The sequence below is a fragment of the Rhinoraja longicauda genome, chromosome 25 (genome assembly GCF_053455715.1).
Source record: "Rhinoraja longicauda isolate Sanriku21f chromosome 25, sRhiLon1.1, whole genome shotgun sequence".
Taxonomy (NCBI): Eukaryota; Metazoa; Chordata; class Chondrichthyes; order Rajiformes; family Arhynchobatidae; genus Rhinoraja; species Rhinoraja longicauda.
Window position 1 is genome coordinate 15,624,231 of NC_135977.1, and position 23,757 is coordinate 15,647,987.

General features: G+C 38.9%; 1 protein-coding gene across 1 annotated transcript in view; it reads right to left on the reverse strand.

The window, feature by feature from the left end:
• pole (polymerase (DNA directed), epsilon) overlaps positions 1-23,757 on the reverse strand; it is an 88,665-nt gene that overhangs the window by 10,607 nt on the left and 54,301 nt on the right. The window contains exons 34-45 of the mRNA XM_078421429.1: positions 22,509-22,662; positions 19,630-19,736; positions 16,908-17,084; positions 15,886-16,109; positions 14,720-14,940; positions 11,430-11,634; positions 10,281-10,454; positions 7,431-7,556; positions 6,383-6,515; positions 5,943-6,132; positions 2,795-2,926; positions 1,037-1,230 (exon numbers count right to left, since the gene is read on the reverse strand). Of these exons, the coding sequence (XP_078277555.1) occupies positions 1,037-1,230; positions 2,795-2,926; positions 5,943-6,132; positions 6,383-6,515; positions 7,431-7,556; positions 10,281-10,454; positions 11,430-11,634; positions 14,720-14,940; positions 15,886-16,109; positions 16,908-17,084; positions 19,630-19,736; positions 22,509-22,662 (2,037 nt within the window). The remainder of the gene's footprint in view (positions 1-1,036; positions 1,231-2,794; positions 2,927-5,942; positions 6,133-6,382; positions 6,516-7,430; positions 7,557-10,280; positions 10,455-11,429; positions 11,635-14,719; positions 14,941-15,885; positions 16,110-16,907; positions 17,085-19,629; positions 19,737-22,508; positions 22,663-23,757) is intronic.

Sequence of the window (23,757 nt, forward strand, 5' to 3'; positions counted from 1 at the left end):
CTGTACTCTTTGCCTGTTCCCTTTCCTGGTGGTCATCCATCTACTCTCTGCCCTCACCTTAGTGACTCCCATCTGTGACAAGCTCAGTCTACTGGATGATCCCAAGGACATCCGGTTGCAGCTCCAGTTCCCTGACGAGGTCTAAGGAGCTGCAGCTGGACACACCTCCCACAGGTGTGGTGCTCAGGTATACTGGATGTCTTCCCAACTTCCCACATCCTGCAGAAGGAGCATTCCAACATCCTACCTGCCATCTCTACTGCACCAAAGAAAGATTTACGAAAGACAAAAAAAAGAGACTGAATACAGCTGCTCCCAATAGACTGCACCAGTAATGTCTACCTTCCTTTTATACACTCACTGGGAGCAGTCACTCCAGGATGCTGTTTTCAGCTGCTCAACTAAAACTGACCTTGTTAACTGTTGCCTTTTCAAAAGTCTCTAGATTAATAATTCAGTCATAGATTACCAGGCCAGCAATTTATGCTACTGTGGTTAGTGGATAGCTATTGGAGCAATACGTTGTTCTAAGAACCACCAATGTGATCTTCTCCTGCACTGTAAGAATTCTAAAATTGCACAATAGTCAATCAGCTTGGAAACAGGCCCTTTGGCCCAACCTGACCAACATGCCCTATCTACACTAGTCCCACCTGCCTGCATTTGGGCCATTTCCTTTTAAACCTACCCCATCCATGTACTTGTCCAAATGTCTTTTTAATCGTTGTGATAGCACATGCCTCAACTACCGCCTCCGGCAGCTCATTCCATACACCTACCACCTTTTTATATAAAGAGGTTGTCCCACAAGTTCCTATTAAATCTTTCCTCCCTCACCGTAAAAATGCAAAACAATGTTCTTGACAGTTTACCATTCAGGGACCAAAGACCCATATTCATTTTCAGGAAAATGAAATTAATCCAGAACGAATATGCACATTTTAATTTTACAGTTGTCCTTCCAAAATTCTAAAGCAGCAAATCTGAAATAATATTTGCATCACTCTGGGCTAATTTGCAGATCCAGTTGCCTCACCTTGCAGACTGATTTGATGAATTCCAGAGCTGGGTTGTTGAAGGGAAGATAGGAGCCTGGCAAAACTGGGAACATTTCAGAAGATTCAGTGGTGTGTCTATTGCTGCTAACCTTCTTCTGAATCTTCTGCGTAATAGTGAAGAAGTTTTGTGTGAGTTCATTGGATACGTATTCCTGAGAGAAGGTGATTAATCCTGTAGAATTGGAGCAAAAGGACATGCATCTGGTTACCTGGAATTGTTCACCTACTGTTAATAAACTACCTTTCTGTTCTTTTACCGCTCCTGTGTGCAATCAGCTGTTTATAAATGCACTCATACAATTTCATATCAATGTTATTTTCCAAGATCTGGATTTTTTGGAAAGGCTAGCATTTACTGCCCATCCCTGCCTGCCCCTTAAGGCGACAACAGTAAAACTACATGCTTGCTTGGCCATTGCAGAAGCCATTCATGTAGCAAATTTATGTTCCTAAAGGACATTAACTAAGTGGATGCCTATGACATTCCAATAGTTGGCTATGGTTTTCCCAATTATTCATTGAAATTAAATTCTATAGCTGCCGGATTTGAACTCGGGTATTTGGACTGTTAATCTCGGCCTCTTGATTACAAGTTAGATTACCTGATCACTACTCTTCTTCTGTGTGTGAGTAAAAGAGATTTCTCTAAAGTTTCTGGATTCATTGGTGATTATTTTAAATTTGTGGCCACTAATTTTGATCTAGGATATAGGCTGCTGAGAACCACTGGCTACCCGCAGTGCAATGGAGGTGCTCATGCCCAACTTCAAACACCATGCATTCCAATATCGAAATCAGGAAAGATGTCGAAGAACAGGCAGAAGTTCAGTGGCAGATATCTTACCGTAACATTTGAATTAACTTTTAGAACTAATAGTAGTTTATAATTAAATGTATATTACATTATACATTATTCAGATCCTTTTAAACATTTTCAAATCTCTTTAATGATCAAAGAAATGTAATATGTCGGAGGGAACTGAAACATTTAATACCCTCCTGAGGCCCTTGACAGCAACATTTGTGATCCAAGGGCAGAGCTACAGGAGTGCTACATGAGGTCAAACATACATTCAGAGTCAGTGTCATAGCGTGGAAATAGGCCCTTTGGTCCAACCTACCCAAGTCGACCAACATGCTCCATCTACACTAGTCCCACCTGCCTGTGTTTTTCCCTCCTCACCTTAAACCTATATCCTCTGGTTCTCAATTTTTCTGCTCTGTAGGTACATTTACCCTATCTACTAATCTCATGATTTTATACAGCTCTATAAGATTACTCCTGAACCTCCTGCGCACCAAGGAATAAACTCCTACACCACACTCCACCAAGTGGCAAGCGATAAACAGTACCGTGACAATAAACTGATAATATTTCCTTTATTACATAAACTACCTTTCTGCAGGACAAAGCACTCTTCAACAAAAACTTCCTGAGCACTTTCCAAATTGTCTTCAGGATTCTTGCATGCAGCTGAGATGGGGTGCATGTGAAAGACAACGCCGCACTATTGTAGTATTGCACTACAGGAGTGCCAGACTGGATTTTGTTTTTTAACCTTCTGAAACAGAAATATTCAGAGAGGAAAGTGTGCTGCCATTTGGATGTATCTCATGGATAATTGGGAGCGAGGAGTAGAAACCACGACAAACTAAAATGCACGATGAATTCTGGCTAAAAGTTGTGTTTATTTCCAAGAGATGGACAGAAAAGCCTCGTGCTTCTAATTTCCCACCTGCTAAAGTTCCAGATTCTCCTGCTGGGTCTTGTGAGATCTGGCTGACTCCTCGCTGCTTCGTGGGAGTACATCCAGGAGCATTGCGCCTCAGCTCTTCTTTCATACTGTGGTACACTGCTACAATATAAGCTGCAATTATAAATTTCATTATGGTGAGAAATATTACAATTTAGTTAGCAGGGTATGAATAGCAACAACATGATTGCGGCAATATTTGAAAAGGAGAAATACAAAGGAGATTAGATGTTCAGGTAATGAAACAAACAACACATAGTAAACAAGACAAGTCTGTTCAAGGGTAAAATGTCAAGAGATAGCAGGAGATGTTTAGCTTTTTTTTTTTCCTGGTGAGATACAGAAGTTTGTAACCTATGTGGGATCGATGCCTACTTAACAAAAATAACATAAAAAGAGTGGAGTCACAAGACACTGCAGACCCTGGAATATAGAGGGAAAAAAACAAACTGCTAGAGAAACCCAGTGGGTCAGGCAGCATCTGTGGAGAGAATAGACAAACAATGTTTCGGGTTTGCAGTCTTCCTCTGGATTGGTCAATTGTCAAAGGTCCAGCTTTACAGAAAACATTCTCTAATTGCATGGATCTTGCACAGTGTTAAATGAGATGAACTTGGAATAGAGGTGGCAGCTTGCAGATGGATTTGTGGTCCAACAATAACAGCAATGTGTTTTGCTACAATCTTTGAGCCCATGGCACGGTAAATCCCCTTCTTTACATTACAGAAGTGCTGGGCATGCACATCCATGTTCAATGAGGAATGCAGAAAGACATATTGGAAACACCACCAAGTGTATTTCAAAGTAGCTTCTGGTTAATTGATAAGAGATGCTAGACTCAATATTTATCAATTAAACTTGTAGCAGCTATTCTGCAAGGTCGGAAGTAACACATATTGCTACAAATAACAGATAATGCACATATATTGTGATCCTGCTCAATAACTGCTACTTCTATCTGTACAAGGCCTGAGACATCATGACCCCACACAGGAATGCAGTAAGATGCCAGGAGTTATCCCCTGCCAACTACAGTGCCTGACACCTCAAATTACGATCAACAAGGAATTGCAGATGCTAGTTTAGGCCAAAGATAGATACAATATGCAGGACTAACTAAATGGGTCAGGCAGCATCTCTCGAGAAAATGGATAGGTGACGTTTCTGGTCGGAACCTTCAAGACTGATTGCAGGGAGGAAAATGTGGATAAAAATGAAGGGAGAGAAGAAGGGGGCTGGACAAATCATGACCAGCAACAAATGACCTCAGGCAAGGGTTGAGACTGCTGGATAGAAGCAGATGTGAACCCAAAAGTAATACATAGTTGCAAACTGTAAAGCTTGAGGGATTTTTGGTGATAGGGTAGGGAAAAGAAACCAGTGCAAGATCAGCCAGGGTTTAGGGGAAGGGAGTGGAGTGTACAAAGTCAGAAGGGGGCTGGTGGGGGAGAAGGGAGGGGTTTATAGAAGTTACCTCAAATTGGGAAATTTCATGTTCATATCGCTGGGTTGGAAGCCACAGAGTGGAATATGAAGTGTTGTTACTCCAGTTTGTGTGTGGCCTTACTCTGGCAATGGAGGAGGCCCAGCGATATCAACATTGAATTCGCCAAATTTTGTCGGATCGTAAAGTATTATTGAAAAATTGGAACCAGACTTCTGGCAGTGAAATTATAAAATACGTCACAAAGATTGCGTGATGTTTAACAACTGAGCTTATTTATCATGGTCCCAATGAACAATTGTCCCAAGAACAATTGACGTCAAGTCAATTGTTAATTTTAAATATGATTTTGTTCCAGAATTTTGTTAAGCAAAGGGTATTTAGGAATTAATTGTAGGTTCAGGGAGTTGGCAAACAAATGAGCTGCAATCACAATGATACTGAGATGCTCATTAAAAGGCAGATAAAGACCCCACATAAATGAGCCAGATTCTTCTTTTCCCATTTTCTTTGTATCAGAGACTCCTAAACTCAGCATCAGTGAAAGATGTATCCATGTTATTAGGGGCATGAAATGGTGTGATCATTGCAGTGGTTGAATTATGTCACATTATTCAGAATTAAAGAAATCCTACTTTGCATAGGCCAGGTTGTGATTTTTGTCAGTTTCTACAGAGATGTTGTTCTTCAGATTCTAGGCATTCTTTGGAATGATACTTCAGTGAAGGGAAGGAAAGTCCACAATTCAATCCCATATTAAAGTTGACAATAGGTTTAAGTACAGCAAGATGACGTAGGATGCAAACCTTTCCTTCTTTTGCAAATTCTAACTGAATTTGGACAGGATTTATGGTCAGTAAGGCAGTCATTGCCATGGGAGAGCAGTGCATAATACAAAATGGCAATTGCTAATTAAAAACAAAACTTTTGAAAGTGTTTCTTCATGATTAATTCAGGAGTAACATTCACAAACAACATAATTAAAATTAATATATTAAAATAATAAACCCTGGGAATGTTTGGATTGCACGCGGTGTCTGTAAATGCCTTTTAATTACTCTCCATGAGGTTTAACCTGCTGTTCCTGTACAGCTGCTGAATCTGCAGGGTAAACAACAGAGCTTGTCTGGACCTGCAATGCTTATTAGCACACACTTGTTGCATTCCTTGGTTGAATCGTCAGCACATCAATTCACCTTGTTGCAAACATTGGAGATAAATGGGGATTTGTGACAATATTTCAAGCAGCATGATCTTCTGAATTCCAATGCCCCATAATTGTAATCCAAAATGAAAGAACTGCACCACTTTTAAAGCATGCTAATACTTATCAAGAATGAGCAACTTTTATCAACCATTTTATGATTCCCAATAGTGTTGGCAACTGATTCTTTCATATCAAATGTGGAGAGCTAACTTATATCTGGTTCAGATTTGCAAGCTGTATTAAAACCCTGAAGCAATGGAAGAAAAATTGGGAATGATTTGTGCACATTGCATTTTGCCAGTGGAAAGAAAAGATTTTTAGGGTGTGATATATTCCTAAACCATTGATAACAACAGAAATACACCAAAACAGACAGAGAGGAACGCTAGAAAGTATTTTTTAAATTACTTAGCAGCTGTGGAGATGGGAGGGCAGGGGGTGGAGGTGCAATGAAAATAAGGTTTAGAAAAACAAAGTACCTGAGACAATCATGAGGAAGTAACTCTGGCATGAAGCAGCCTGTGGCAGATATTGCATGATATTCCAGTTATTGTCTAATAGGTCTTCAACATCAGTATTGCCTTCTTCATCCTCCAAATGAACCTCTTCAATATCATTGTCACTGTCTTCATCGCCACCATGTTCCTCTGTCTCTTTATTACTCTCAGCCTTTGCACAATACATATCACATATTTGAGTTTTATTATGAAAGCAGAAACAAATTAATTCACAAAACCAATTAATATTCTACTAATATTCTACTCATTCCCACTGTCTGGAAAAATAGGCCTTCGAGTGGCAAACATCTTTAATAATGCATATATCAATATATAATAGGTAGGCATTTGAAAATAAAATGGAACAATAAATGATCTACAATATCTATCGAATGACTTTTGATTAACAAAAGATCACATACCTCTCCAACGAGACTGCCAGATGGAAGTTTTCCCTTCATGCCTCCATAATTGGCTGGGTCCATCCAAAGCATGAACTCCCAACAGCGAGAAAATGAGATGGAGAGGGAATGAAAAATCTCACGGGAGTGAATGCTGTATTTTTATGAGTAAAAAAACAAGAGAAATTACTCATTCCATTTCTTTTGCGGATAGCATTATAACCCCAGTACCACTCATTGCAGAGTTTCGAGACCAATTCACAGACTGTAAATATAAAACAAAGGTCAAATTTCCCAAGTTTCTTTCCCAATGACATGAGTTCAAGTACTCATGTGTAGCTTTTCTTCAACTGAGACATATCTGTAATGAAATAAGAAATCAGAGCAATTGCTGAAACTATTGCTGCTGTGCTTTTGAGTATAAACAAGAATAATTTACAACTCAAAAAAATCGATAGCCAGACATTGATAACTATTTGAAGAACTAAATAAATGCCCACAAAAGCAGATTGATTGACTCTTTTCCTGGATATGTCAAAATCAAAGAGAATAAGCTTGCAATCATATTACTCTTCAACACATCCACCTGCTGAGTTACTCCAGCATTGTGTCTTTGTTACATACCAACACTTGCAGTTCCTTTTTATTAGTATGAGTATTGTTAAATGTACTAAGCTGAATCTAGGCATTTTGTGTCTGATAATTTATTCTTGTTTTAACCAATAAGCAAGCATAATATCACAACTACATATACTGAAAAACTGGAAACTGGCAGGAGGGATAGCAAGTTACTTTTGAATTAGAATAAACACAAAATGCAGCTGTAATGCTGCTCATGTAGGAAGAATTAAATAATATTTTTTAAAGTATGCATGCACTTTTAAAATATTTTTAGAGCAAGATAACTACAAAATCAATGATCTTTGATTTAAAACAATATAGGCTCCTTAAAGGGAAAGAGAAAGAAAAATTCCAACTCTGTTACCATTTAACTGATCAAAGTATTTTCTTTCACATGACTTTTGGAAACTCACCACGATCAATTAAAAAATTCTATTTGCGTCATTACCTTTTAGTGATATATTCCAGGTATCCTATTGAATCCTCAAGACGCCGCTTCTTGGTGCACAGTATTATGTGATTGAAATTGGCATAGATCACAGATGAACCCAGTCTTTTAAATTCTGCTACCAGCCTTAGTGAACAAAAAATATAAAAGTAAATTTTAGCAAATTTGCATAGACACCTGGTGGGTGACTTGTTTCTCAACAATTTTACAATTTCATTTCATTGTCACAAGTTGAAATTTGTACAACCATTCAAAACTGCTGTGGGAATAGTGACTTATTGGCTATTTTAGAACAATGCTTATGTGAACTCAAGATGAACATTCAAGCAGATATTACTTAACACATCTAGTTAGATTACTTAACACATCTAGTTAGATTACTTAACACATCTAAGTTGTTCGGGTAAGTAGAATTACAATCAATTTGAACCTGGAATCTATTCCATTGCTAAGATAACTAATTTACATGTTACATTTTTTCAGAAAGAATTGCAACAAGTGTATTATTTATTGAAATACGACTCCCTCAAATGTTGTTTATCCTTTGCAGCCTCTTTAATTAAATCTATCCAAATTCCCTGTTGCTACAACATGCCTTTTCTGATTATAAAACCTGCTTTTCGGTTAAGATTGCATACAGAGGATGTGATAAAGTGCCAACTGCTTAATTATCTAAAATAAATTGTCAATTCCACAAAGTGGAGAGATGGGAATTTTCAGTTTAATCTCTGCCAATGTTACATGATCAGATATGTGTGCAAAAAGTCATTCTCGAATCAGAGGCAAATTTTTACACGAGGTGGTAATAAGCACTGTACATGAAAGGAACCTTAGGAAGCTGTTAAAAAATTGACAGTTTGTCACTGGACGAGTTTCTTTTTGTGGCAGATTGCCCACATTCAATTTGTGCAAGAAAGCAAAACAGGAATAATACAAATAAAATAAAACAAAAACAAAAATCAGATTTGTTAGCACTCATTTTCTTTGTAATGCAGTATTAACTCAACCTATTTAAAAATATAAGCAGAATAGCTGCTCAAAAGACTGAAAAGCTTTCCTGGCAGTACAACTCTGCCACCGTCCTTCACTTTCTTTACAAAAGCTAAATGCTGCTGATGAAAAAAACTGTACATCCTCAGTTGATGAGCAGCATCTCCAGACTATGAAACTGATAGTTTCAGGTTCATGAACTGCCAAGTATTTCTAATTTCATGTTCTTTGATTTCATTTTCTTTAAAACCTGATCCAAGCTCGTATAACTGGTGCTGTGATCCATGAATCGCATAACAAGATAGATTTTTTCCAGTAAGAACACCAGTTTTCCTTTCAGAATTTATTCTTATATTTTTACGTTCTTTGTATGATGTGAGGGGAACCAATCCTCTGCTCATCAAAAATACATGAAAATAAAATTTGGCTTGATAAGCCACAAGAAATCTATCTTTGTTAATTAGATTTCCATAATACTGGGAATCCTACAACTGTTGCCAGTCAGGCAATCATATATACAGGTGGAAAGGCAGCACCGAAAGAAAGAACTGCAGATGCCAGTTTATCACAAAAGATACAAAGTGCTGGGGAACTCAGTGGGCCAGGCAGTATCTCTGGAGAACATGGATCAATGACATTTTGGGTTGGGTCCCAGTTTTCAGACTGAAGGTATGACAGTACAGCAGCTCCGGCAACATAAAGAGAAGCAGCGTCAACATATCCAGCAAATGATCTTGCATACGACATTTCATCAACTAAATTGTCAATGTGGTTTCACCTTCCACAGATGCTGCTTGACTTAAGTATATTCAAAATTCTGTTTTGATTAAGATTTCCAACATCTGCAGCTCTTGTGTTTGTTACTGCTTATGGAACCTGAGTTTCAAATACCAATATACTGCGTGAATTGATTTCTCATGATCAACCTCAAAATTTATAGCAATTAAAGTATCTTGTTCTGCCACTTGAGAACTTGACAGAGAACATGGTGCGCATTTAGTAAGTGCTTAAAAAAAAAGTGAATCTTTGCAGGAGAGCACTGAAGCATTAACACCACCACTTAGCCATTTGTTTCTTTCAGAAAAATGCTCAAGATTCACAAGGCTCTTATTTCCCTCTTAAGCACTCAATCACTCACATCCAACGGGATCCCACTACTGGCCACATCTGCCCATCTCCACTCCTGTCTGCTTTCCACCAAGACTGTTCCCTGCAACTCCCTGGTTAACTCGTCCCTTCCCACCCAAACCCCAGGTACTTTCCCCTTCAACGGCAGGAGATGCAACACCGATCCCTTTACCTCCCCCTCAACTCCATCCAAGGACCCCAACAGTCTTTCCAGGTGAGGCAGAAGTTCACGTGCACCTCCTCCAACCTCATCTACTGTTCAACTCCTGTACATTGGCGAGACCAAGCGCAGGCTTGGCGATCGTTTCGCTGAACACCTCTGCTCAGTCCGCCTTAACCTACCTGATCTCCCGGTTGCTCAGCACTTTAACCAACTCCCCCCCCCACAAATTTCCAATCTGACCTATCTGTCCTGGGTCTCCTCCATTGTCAGAGTGAGGCCCAGTGCAAATTGGAGGAACAGGAGCTCAGATTTTGCTTGGGTATCTTACACCGCAGCAGTATGAACATTGACCTCCAACTTCAAGTAGCCCTTGCTTTCCCTCTCTCTTCATTCCCCTCCCCTTCCCAGTTCTCCCACCAGTCTGACTGCCTCCAACTACATTTTATCTCTGTCCCGCCCACTCCCCTGACGTCACCCATTCCTTCTCTCTCCAGAGATGCTGCCTGTCCCACAGTTACTCCAGCATTTTGTGTCTCCAATCACTCACATTAGCCTGTTTATAAACTTACTGCAGAAACAACTTCTTCATCATGTTGTGGAGAGTGCGATGTAATGCAGGATCATACAGCAGTGAAGAGGGAGAACGCAGCCAACGATAAAAGTGCATCACTTGGTTATCAGCATACATGTTCTGATAGTGGGTGATCTCTTTCACCCACCCAACAACCATACTTTTCAAAATCCTGCAGCAATGACAGGCAAAGCACTCATGAGTAATAAAGCAACATTTTATTAAGACTATCTACCACATTCACACAAATGTTTAACTGTACTTCTGTAAGAAATTACCAAATAGAATGTAACTTAGAACGGAGATGAGGAAGAACTTTTTCAGTCAGAGAGTGGTGAAGGTGTGGAATTCTCTGCCTCAGAAGGCAGTGGAGGCCAGTTCGTTGGATGCTTTCAAGAGAGAGCTGGATAGAGCTCTTAAGGATAGCGGAGTGAGGGGGTATGGGGAGAAGACAGGAACGGGGTACTGATTGAGAGTGATCAGCCATGATCGCATTGAATGGCGGTGCTGGCTCGAAGGGCTGAATGGCCTACTCCTGCACCTATTGTCTATTGTCTATTGTCTATTGATAGGGAAGGCGACCAAAATAAATGTGTTGGTACAAGTTTCCCACCAACCTGCTCTGAGCATCGCAGGCAGGGGCTTAAAGAAAGCACCCAAATGCCAGTCGGAAAAGGCATTAAAGAAGTGACAAGCCTAAAAGAATATATCAGGACTTCCAGCAGCATTTCCCAACATGTTTTTAGAATATAGGGCTAAATGCTTCACCACCACATATAATGAAAATAGCAAAGTACAGAGTTATGGCTCAGTGCCTCTAGGGAAATTGTTAGGATATACAGTGATTATGCAAAACACACATTGGAAGAATGTCCAGACTTTTCAATTCTTAGCCACTTCTCAATACCTAATGAATTTTAGGCCTGTTGGATAGCAAATGTCAACACAGGAACATCAATATGTATGATTGGAAAGATTAAGTCATTTACATTTCATTGAAGTGTAATATCAAAAGCACATTCTTTCTCCAAATCAATTGCTTAATGAATAGCAAGTATTTGCAGACATTCTTAAAATATTCCAAAAGAACATCAGCCTCCAGACTCTGATGAAGGGGACCTGCTGATAATTTCCCCCACTCAAATACCTGAAAGTGTGTGAGCACAATGCCGTCTCATCATAACTTGCTAACGCATTAGCTGCTTGGTTACCAGCCATCATATCCTCAAGTGAAGCCTGCTGGATAACATCAAAGCTGACACCCATGCTGGATGCTCCTTCCATATCATTGATGTGATGGGACTGAAGGATCGTATTCACAGCCAAGCTTTGAATATCCAATTCAACGGAAACTAGATGAGAGAGAAAATCTATCATTAAGCTTCCAAGGACAATACAGAATATTTGACAAGTTCATGTTATAGAATTAAACAATTCGGCCCATCGAGTCTACCCCACCATTCAATCATGGCTCATCTCTGCCTCCTAATCTGATTTTCCTGCCTTCTCCCCATAACCCTTGACACCCGTTCTAATCAAGAATTTGTCTATATCTGCATTAAAAGTATCCACTGACAGCCTCCACAGCCCTCTGTGTCAATGAGTTCCACAAATTAACTTCCCTCTGACTAAAGTTCCTCCTCACCTCCTTCCTTTCATTATTCTGTAAGTTTCAATGAGGTCGCCCCTCAACCTTCTAAACACCAGCGAGTAGAGGCCCAGTGCTGTCAAACGCTCATCATATGCTAACCCACTCATTCCTAGAATTATTCTTGTAAACCTTCTCTGGACCTTATCCAGGGCCACCACATCCTTCCTCAGGTATGGGGCCCAGATTTGCTCACAGTACTTTAAATGCAGCCTGACCAGTTCCCGTATAGAGCCTCAGAAATTCTTAGAATCTCTGAAGTCCATTCAGGCCATTATGTCCAGGCTAACCAAACAAAATATCTATTCAGACAAACCCCATTTCCCAGCTTAGTCTGATTGGTTCCAACCCAGCCAAATAATGTTTAAAATTCACCAACTTGCTGCCTCTAACTTGCAGCCCCAGCCTCACCAAACTCGCTTCCTTTCTTTTTCCCTGAAAGTTTATCGATATCTTCCCATAACATGTTAGGCTGCCTCCTCTAAAACTGACTATCCTCCCCACTCTCATTTCTGTTTCATCAACACATTATGAATTTGTGTTTTTGATTCCAGACTCTAAATTAGATGCAAATGTGATGAATTTAAGCAAATTAATCTTGAGCGCCAAGAGTGTTTCATTGTCAGATGCACCAGCAACGGAACAATGAAATTCTTACTTGCTGCAATTTAACAGGCCTATAAATGCAATAAATACAGATAAATACATAATGATCAATAATACAATAAATTAGTACCTGTAATACTAAGTAAGCATAATAGTGAAAACCTGATGTCCAGAGTGCAAACAAAGACAGTCCACAGAAGATTACTGTTGCTGAGGTTAGTGTTGTGCAGTGTTCGAGCCTAATGGTTGTTTGGAAGATGATGTTCTTCAACCTGGTGGTCACGATTTTCAGACGGTGTACCAACTCATCGATCTCTGTGCAACACTTTCACAGCAAATAACCATCATAGTTGCCACTTGCTACTGTCTATCCAGTAGCCAGCTAATAATCCAATATTCGCTGCTTTTCCATTAATTCCACAGTCAAATCTTACTCAGTGGAATCTTGTGGGGTACCTTAAAGGTCTTTTGAAAACTTAGATAAATTCCATCTATTGCTTTCCCCATCTACTCTATTACTCACTTTGCAATCCATGCTAACTGTTCAGCGCTATAAGTTTATTTCTAAATTTTCTTTTCTTCTTATGTTTGAAAGTTCAAACTTTTGTGCACACATTTGAAAGTTTATTACTCATTCTTCCTACTTTTAAGTCTGAAAAAAAGATATAAAGCACAGAAAGCAAATGGTCAAGCACTGAGCCCAGTGAAAATCCAACACAAATTCGCACAATGCAGAATGATAATTGAAATCTTGAAAACCTGGGCTCACGAGCAAGCAGATCACTGGGAGGATCACCACAGCACCAGGCCATATACTGCATCACCAAACCTAAACTCTCAGCGCTACACTTCAGAAAATTCACAATTGCGACTCGCCCTTATTGACTAAATTACAGCCAGGTTCTATCCTTTTAAGAATGGCTAATGTAAAGACTATCACACTCAGGGCCAGGAAATAGCTGGCCCAGTGATGCTTAATCCGGGATATAAAGGAACTGCCGCAAAAGGAAACATTTGCAATGTATCTGAAAATGCCACAAGACGTAAATTGCATCCATTGGTCTATATTAATTGCAGTCTCTATTGCATTTATTTATATTGGAAGCGAACAAAGTGATCCAGAAAGTGCATGCAACAAAATATATTTCTCTTCAAATAAAAACAAAGGCAAGCAATTAAGACTTGAGACATTATTCCACCTTTTAAAGATAGTCTTCCACCCTAAACCACTTAACAATTTGAATTTAACAAAGAAAAACTCAGTTAATATTTACAAATCATGATTTTTTAAAAAGAAACAAATTGGAACATGAGGGATTCAATAATTTGAAATAAACAAAAGTGGAGCATTTTTTTAATTTCTACTTCTTCATTGTGGGTCTGAGGTAACCAAGGAGGCCAATGATGGGAAAGAATTGATCTTATATTTGTGTTGCTTGAGCTGCAAATTAATCCCCAACACGTTGACAATAAAAGCACCATTAAATGAACCATTAAGATTAAACATGATTTGTATGCAAATATTATAGGATCGAATTAGATAATTCACTCATTTCAGAATCAGACCATCTAGGTATCTTGTTGAATGCACCTGGGGCAATTACCATATGTATGATAAATGGCTCTTGTTACTGGACTGCCAGTGATCTGCTTTAGGCAACTTTTTTGCTCTTAACTTGTTGAGGCAGTTGTCAACAACAGACGTACCGAAGCATCAAGCGGAACAAATTAAAAGGTGCAAAAATGCACCCTATGTTTCAAGTGCCTACAAACAATGTAGCTACACTGTGTAGGAAAGAACTGCAGATGCTGGTTTAAATCGAAGGTAGACACAAAATGCTAGAGTAACTCAGCGGGACAGGCAGCATCTCTGGAGAGAAGGAATGGGTGACGTTTCGGGTCGAGATCCTTCTACAGGCTGTAGCCATACTCATCTTTTGCTTTTAAATAAACAAATAATAGTTGTAGTTAAATTGTTTTATTTCCTACAATTCCCCAATGCTTCACCTAATTTCATCTTCATTGTGGGCCGAAGGGCCCATACTGTTCCATCATTTGAATTATTCTGGTGGTCCCTGCTTCAGTGAAGGAGAAAGAAGAGAATGTACAGAACTAAGAATCGTAAAAGTAGTCGACATTATCTATGTGAAGCAGCATTTACTGCAATTCAGAAACCTACATACCTGTAGAATAACAGCCTGGATTGTTAATCTCAACTGTTGACCTCTCGTCAAATTCCATCACCAAACGATTATCATCTGCTTCTTTTCCTCCTAGATCAGGCCGGCATGTTGGGGAAAGCCACAAGAGATGGTTGTGTCGTCGAAGATGTCTGGAAAAGAAGAGGTCTGATCCAAAGGTAGAAATGTCATCTGGGAGATTTCCAATGGGAATGTGGTAATATCTGAAATGAAATTACACATTCAGTACTAAACAACATTTGTTTCTTTCCTGACAATATACCAAAATATTTTTCATTGCTCTTATTTCAGTTTGGTCTATTTAGTAGAGATTCCCTTGACATAAGGAATATTGTTGTTAAGTGTATCGAGTGAAGCAAAAAGTATTTAATGTATTCTCATATTCTGTTAGTACCTGACAGTCACTTGGTTTGCACAAGTGTATTGACTTTCCCTTTCTAATATTCTTGCCAACAAATGCTCTCTACTTCAGGTTTCCTGACGTTGAGCCATAACTTAAAACATTTTTTTCACCTGCTGGGTATCCCCACACTATGCCTCCCTAAAAATTCGCAAGGCTCGTTGAGGAACCTGCTCTACAATGCCTGCCAATGTAACGACTTTATTGGCAAATTAGCTTAAGATTACATTGAAATTGTCACAAATACATGGTTAGGAAAAGCCAAATCTTTGCGTGGATGATCATGGACACAAATCCACCGATGGTTGAACCCAGCTGTCTGAATTTCCACAAGGAACAATGTGGAGAATTATAACTTAACCAGCATTATGCATTACCCTCAACAAAAGAAACGTTTTTTTTTCAATACATCCTTCTCCAACATCTATGCATCGATACATTTCAGTAGAGATCATTAGATGGGTACATAGTAGTAGAAACTTTGGTTGATTAATTTGGTTTCCGAATTCCAAAATACCATGGTAATGTGAAAGGCTGAGGAGACCAAGGCAGTGGATATTTTTAAGGCAGAGATAGATGAAGGAATTAAATGTAACATCTCCAAGTTTGATGTTTCGGCAGGATGTTGCCAGGACTTGAAGGCGTGTTACACCCAGGTCTGTGCTAAGTCTTTGGTAAGGTTTGAAAGAAACTAAAATAATGTACAGGCAATTTGCCAAACAACTTTAAAAAACTGATAAGTTCCTACCTGGCCATTTCAAACGCCTTTGACAAAATGCTATCCAGATTGAGGTAGTGTTTAATCATTCTACGCACACCATGGCGCTGCCAATCTAATACACCATAGCTTATGTCATCAATTACATTAACTGGCACCATTGGGAAGTCATCCAGAATTGGCATTCTATTAGTCAACCTTTTCAGGTCCCACTTTGATTGCACAGCTATGAGAGTTGGACCTCTTTTTTCATCCTGCAAAATAAAAATAAAAATCAGTCTCCTTCTACTCCTGTAAATACTGCTAAAATTAAATGGAACATAGGCACTGATCCAACAAAATGCAACAAATAGAAATTAAGGTTAACTTAATTTCATAATTAACTTAATTAAAGGGGAGGGGGGGTGTTAAATCACAAATGATAGGTCAAGGTTTTGGAAGCTAAATAATTTGCACCTATCAACAAGTTTTGGAATGAACACAATGTCACTGAACAATGATCTCAGGACATAGCAAAAATCCGGGCAAGTGTGCAAAAGAAGCTGGCAGGAAAGCTACAAAATAATAGGGAGGAAAATTCTTCATAATAATAGCACCCAGCAAAAAAAGTTGCCACAACAAGAAACTACAAGATTCCAATTATGCAGCAAGCTCAAATGTTTTGGGCGTATTAGATTAAGATTAGATTAGACAGAAAACAAAAAGATAATTGAAAATAGTTCATGTCATAGGCGCAGAACTAGACCATTCAGCCCATTGTTTCTATGAAACAGAATGACCATCGAGTCAAGGTATTTTCACACTTATCTGCCAAACTCCAATATTATCCACTTATTCAACATGAAATTATTCCAACTTGAAGCTCAGATATCAATTTCTAATAAAAAATATGAAATGGTGTTTATTTATAAATCATACAAACAAATGACATTAACATGCCTGAACATATTTTTATATTTGTATCATAGTGTCGGAATAATGTGATGCTTATCTGTAAATCACACTTCATTCTTCTAACACCACAAGTTGCTTGCAAAGCCAGAAGTCATTACCTTGTAGCTCAGGAGAAGCCGCTGAATTGCTCTGTAAACTAGTTTTGAATCCTTTTCTGCTTGAACTTCAAATGTGTGCTTATCAGGTGGCAGCAGTTCTTCATCCAATTTCTCCAGCATGGCCGTCCGCTCAGCAGCATAAAGGTTGCTCAGATTTGGCATCTGATTACTACGTACCTTCAATACAAAACCCAAAGAGACACATGGATTAAAGGGGTGGCCCGGAAGTGCAGCAGTAGATTTGCTGCCTTACAGCGCCAGAGACCCGGGTTTGATCCTGACTATGCATGCGATCCTAAGGGTGCTGTCTGTATGGAGTTTGTACATTCTCCCCATGGCTGCATGGGGTTTCTCCGGGGGCTCCAATTTCCTCCCAGACTTCTTAGACGTACAGGTTTGTAGGTTAAATGGCTTTGGTAAAATTGTAAATTGTCCCTAGTGTGTAGGGTAGTGCTAGTGTAAGGGGGTTGCTGGTCAAGGTGGATTCGGTGGGCTGAAGAACTTGTTTCCTCACTGTATCTCTAAACTAAATCAGAGCCACATAGCACAGAAACAGGCCCTTCAGCCCCAGCTTGTCATGCTGACCAAGATGCTCCATAGTCCTGCCTGCCCACGATTAGCCCACATCCCTCTTACCTTTCCCCTCCATGTATCTATCCAAATGTCTTAAATGTTATGGTTTCTGCCCCAATTACATCCTCTGGCAGCTACTGTGATAATCACAAGTATAATGCGCTTCTAATCTTAAGGCTCACAGAAAATTTGAGATGGCATGCAGACACGTTAAAAAAAGCTAATACAGTCCAGTGATTGGAGAATTATAGAAATTCTAGACATATATGGATAGGTGAAGTGATAGGTGACTACATGTTTCTCCATGAAATGTTCAAGCTCTGTAATTTTGTGGAATTGTTTTGTTAGTGGCTTTCAAGGCGAGGGAATCCAGCACGTTATTAGGAATGGCAGATCCCACCAGCAACTCTGCTTGAAGTGTTGCAGTCCCAATGGAGCTGGCAGCAATAAACCTCAAAGACTTTCAACAAAGCAGCTCCCTAGCAAAAAGTAGCCTGCAGTCCAAACAATGTGCGGACTCGAATGGTACTGTGGACTTCCACTGATGCTGTGGGCACATTAACAAATGACATGATCTTCATGCTAAAAGTGACAGGCTACAACTACCCGTCAGTTGAAGGAACAAAGAAACTTACAACAATAACTCTATGCGCATAATCAAGAGGCAAAGATAATTACAGGGTTGTTGGGAGTGGCATTCTCAACAAAAAGCAAAACTTATCCAGGGTATTTTAAACTGAAGATTAATGCACTCCACAAGGGAAGCATATGGAATCTGCAGCTGACAGTTGATCACATATTACAGGATCTCTAAGACTAAAAGTTCAAACACAAACCATTGCAGCCATATACTCCATTTTTAGTGACACATTTAAGAGCACCCTTTAATATTTTCAAGAAGATGGGGAGCCTGTGGAATAGAACTGATTCTAGATTGTATTTATTGCCTCTAACCTAACTTGGTGGAATTATGAAAATGTGGTGCTGTTCACATACATAATTCTTTTCAACATTCAAAATTTATTTAAACTACTTCATTAAAAAAATTGATCAATTAAATTTAATTTTACAAGAAAAAAAACAATAATTGATGCCTCAAATGGTTTAGTTCTCACTAGACCAAGTGGACTCATTGGGCCCAAACCACTCCTGCATTGGTGCAGCACCCTCTCCTCCCCCACTGCCCCATCCCTTCCCACTCCCTCCCTCCCCTCCCTCCCCTTCCCCCTATCCCCCCTCCTCCCCTACTCCATCCCCCTTATCCCCCCTCCCTCCTCCCCCCCTTCCTAGGAGATAGATTTAAACTTTAAAATGTAAATAACAAAAAATATAACACCAATTTCAATTAAACTTCTTCCATTAGCACCAAAGGGACGACGGTGAGTAAGGTGGGCCTAAAATTGTTGGGCTATCGTGTACCATTTTGGCTGTAGTTCAGGAACAAACAAACAAATGAGAGTTTTAGTATATAGATATTAAACAAGTAGTCTTCCTGATACAAAATCTCTCACAAATGCAAGAAAGGGAGTTAATTCCTGCCGAGATACCCTCCAGCGATGGCAGCAAGGTGGAGCTTTGCCTGTAAAAGTAACGTGTGAAAATACTGCACAGTGGTTATCTATTCTGAGAGTGCAGGGTTTTACGGCCATAATAAAATAAGACTTGATGCATCTGCACTTCAACTCTCTAACTTAATTGCAAGGGAAATACATAGATATCTTTTACACTCAGCAAAGCATTATCTAACAGACAAAATCTTGGTTAGAATAAGTTTTCTCTTCTCATCACGATAACTTAATTACTACACTTTTTTTTTTTAAATCTGAATTTCTGGGTGTTCAGCTGGGTAACAAAGTGCAGTTTCTTATTAATCTACAGTATCTGTGTCAACCTTCAACTACAAAGACTTAGAACTCCTTCACTGACCATTCACATGTCCGTTAACATTAGCACGGGCGAAATTCATGAATCTTGTTCTGCCTTACCCAACTGCATAAAGACCAAATGAGATTGGCTGATCCTAGAGAACTGATGTGTTATTTTGATCATATATTTATGTCAGGCTTTAGTTACTTTACGATGCACATATTACTTCTCAAATTACTCACTTATAATTCACAATAAAACCAAATTCCTTAAAATTACTCACAGTGTCAAGAACAAATACGGAAGCCTTCCTCTGAGAAGGTATGAACAGTCCAAAGAGAGCCTTATTCCCCTGAGCATTGTGATAGAAATAAATGTGTCGAACACTCCCTGCAAAAACAAGTAACAAGTTATTGCACATGCAACCATTCACAAATTTAGCTTACTAACAATAAATCCTATCCCAGAGTTACTACATTAATGGATAGGAAATGCGTATAATCCGGGGACCTGCGTGATAATGGCTTTCCTATACTTACCCATTCAAACGTTGTATTTTGGCTGTTATGTGCATGGGTAAAAGGGATAATAGGGCAAGAAATGAAAGATAGGCACTAATTAGAAATGCAGAACCATTATCTGAAATTGTTGAATTCTCTGACGAGTTCGGAAGATCGTAGCATGTCAAGATGAAAGATAAAATGCTGTATCGTAAATTTACGTTGCAAGTTAGAATTTCATGGTTCCGTTTCAGGACAAATAACAATAAAACACACGACTCTTGAATTGCATTGGAACAATTGGGAGGCAGATAATAAAGAATTTCCAATGGGATCCTATTGTAGATGCTTGGAAATTCATGATCACATCTGCAGACTGAATCAAGACATTCAACAAAGCAGTTAGCTAACCTGCATTTAATCATCCAACTATCAAGGGAAATTTATTGAGATACCAAGTTGATAGTCGTATAAGTAAAATGCTCCTCACCTGGGGCATGAGAGGGTCTGAAAGATGGGGATAATTACCTACCACTGCTTGAAAAGGTGTCTTGGGGAGGCAAGGAATCTTTGGTGATAATGTGAAAATACTTTGAAGAAAGGTGCATGTGGCACATTTATGGTGCTGAAGGTGCCACAATTACCAGGTGAATATTGAGAATGGTAAAAGGCAACTAACTTATCATGGCTCTGTGAAAAAGGAAATGCAGGAAACAAGTCAGACATTGTTTGCAGTCGTGAGTAGTGGAGAAGAGTTATTGGTGAAGGAAAAAATATTGAAATGTTAACAAGGATAAAAGCTTTATCAAAACAGATAGTTAAAACAGAGAAAAAAATCCTTACAGGACACGTAGGGTAATCAAGAATGTTTACAGTGCATGTAAGCTGTTAGGCAATGTATTCTGATGTTGCTGATGAATCAAATAACTCACCAACCAGATGGTAATAAAGTTCTTCAAATTTTCTTTGCTAAATTCTGACAAAACCTTTTGTGAACAAAAATTAAATTCAAGCTACTTAACTGAAAACAGAGAGTTTGTTTCCAGCTATTTATACACCTTTTAAAGCAAAGAAATTTAATTTTAGATTTTTCTTATGACCTCATGATGAGTTTGTAATGATGTACTATTATTCATCAGTTTACTATTACCACTTCAAGTGCTGTGTTTCGACAATGCATTAGCTGAAATTCCCATCAAAAGATTTAGAAGATTTTACAAAACTAAATTAACCTTTAATTTCTGAAAATGGTCTGGCTGTGGAATTCAATTCCTGGAGACTTTATTAAATTTAAATTTCCCCAAGGTGGTTATTTGTATATAAGTTCCAGTAATAAGGACAACTCCATCAATTCCATGCAGAAGCACTTATCAAAAGCCTGAAGAGAGGCAAAGCCCATTTTTGATGTTGGCAGAATGAGGGGTAGGTGGTGGCAGGGGAGGGATGAAAGAAAATGAACAGACCTGGAGAAGGTAATTATTTTGCAGAAGTACACGATTAACTGTTATATTTGTATCTGTTGCAATGTTTTGCTGATTGAGTCAAGAAATCTTTATTAATTGCTTCTATTTTCCCATTTAATTAGAATAGTATAAGAAGTAAATTATTCAGATGTTACATATGAACTATTCTTATTAACAGAACATATGCAACTTTTCCCAAATGCTCAGAATTAACCTAGATTTAACAGATTGCAATGTCGCTCGAAGAACAAATACAAATTTGAAAGTTTGTGACGTCCACTTACTCTAGCTCATTTTCATAACTGAAATAAACAATCAATTCACTCATTTTTAACTGGTAAGACATTCCAAAAAAAAAAATCACAGCAATAATTGGAAACACTGAGAAAATTGATTTTGAATAGATATTTTGACTTTAAGTTGATTATGGTCATATGTACTGAAGTACAGTGAAAAGCTTTCTTTTGCATGTTATCCAAACAGATGAGGTATACCATATATAAATACAATCGTCAAACTCAAGTACAGTAGATAGAGCGAAGGGGCAGATACCGAATGCAGGATATCGTTCTCAGCGTTGCAGCGCATCAGTTTCATATGGGACAGAGGTCAAATAGACAGTCCCCAAGCTCATGGAAGGACCGTTCAGTATCCTAATAATAGAGGGGATGAAGCTGTTCTTGCGTTCGGTAGTACATGCTTTCAGGCTTATACCCTTTTGCCAGATGGGAGCAGGAAGAACCGGGCTGGGCCAAGACTTTTGATTACATTTACTGCTTTTCCAAAGCAGCGTGAAGTGTAGATGGAGTTACTGGTGGGAACTCTGGTCTGTGTGTTGGTCCTGGCTACATCTACACCTCTGGAATTTCTTGCAGATTTGGGCAGAGCTGTTCTCAAACCCAGCTGTGATGCAACCTGACAGTATGCTTTTTATGGTGCATCTGTAGAGGTTTGTAAGAGGCATTGCAGACATGTTGAATATTCTCAGTCTCATGAAGTAGGGGTATTGGTGTGCTTTCTTGGCTGTCACATCAACATGTAGAGTCTTACATTGTCTAAGTGTTCCAGAGATGAGATTATGGCATGTATTGCTACAAATATACTGGAGTTACAAAAGTTATTCAATACTTTATTTTCCTTTTCTGATGCCTTTATCATCTCCTGGCATTCTTATAAAATATCAGTCAACAGATTATTACCTGGTTCCAGATAATTAAATTGTGCTAATGAACACATTTCCAGATACTCCATCTCAAAGGTATCTGCTTCTCGTCCTGCTAAATGGAATGATAATTGTTTATTGACCACACAAACACATCCAAGCTGGACGAGAGCACGAAAGAGGAGAGGAACCTAGGATTAAGAAGACAAAACGCCCTGTTAACAATGGCAACATTAAAGTTTCAAATAAGTCACAAGTACCCTTGATATCAAAGAAATTATAATAGTTCACAAAAAATAGTACAAAGACTTTGGGAAAAGAGATTCAAGTAAGTGGGGTGAGGTGGAGTTAACTGTGGGATACTATACACAAGCTGCAGAGTACAAGCCATCCTGGGGGTTATCAGCATCCAATCTATGGACACCAGTGTATATGAACGAACTTCCATAATATTAAATTAAAAAATCCAAAATATGTACATCTGTTCGTTCCTACGAACGAAGAATTAGTTCCTTCTCTCTCCCCGCATTTAGTAATTATGCTTTCTCATCAGTCTTGTGCGCTTTTGATGCCATTCGTTACAAAACTGTGGAGGCATGGTATCCATATGAAATGATTTTTGTGTATTCTGTGACAGCCAAGCAGCAATGATTCCCATAGCTTTGTCATTGAAAAGACGAAGCATAGAGGAAAATAAAACTTTGGGGGCAAGGCAGTGGGAGAAGAGGGGATCACTTTGGGATCTAGGGACAGCATAAGTGACCCCCCCCCCGCAAAAGACATAGTACCTCAGAATGTTTTGTCATATTCTGTACTTTTAAAAGATCTGTCCGGACCTTCTGATGCATATAAATAAGCTTTCTCTACCTGCAAAATACTCCAGAATCTGCTTGTTTTTTGATTGAGCTGGCATACCTTAGCTCTCACATTTAACAGTCATGCACTTTCATATTACATTGTTTTCTTTGCTTCTACTCATTGGCAGATCGTAAATAAATCATCAAGTACCCAAACCTTGTATGAATTGCTACAACAGGCAAATCTGTATCCTCCGGGCTGACGGATATTGTTAGTCCTCTCTGTACATTTTGCCTTAGAAATTGTGCACAACAAGGTTAACTGTGAGAGCTGGCGTGACCAACTCATTCAGAAAACAAGCAATTTTAAATTGTGGGATCAATTAGCTTTGGATGACCAAATCCAAATTGGACTCATTTAGAAGTCTAATGAGTTAAGAGTAGAGAATTCCTCAAGGGGTTTATCAAAACCATTGAGATGCCCATTTT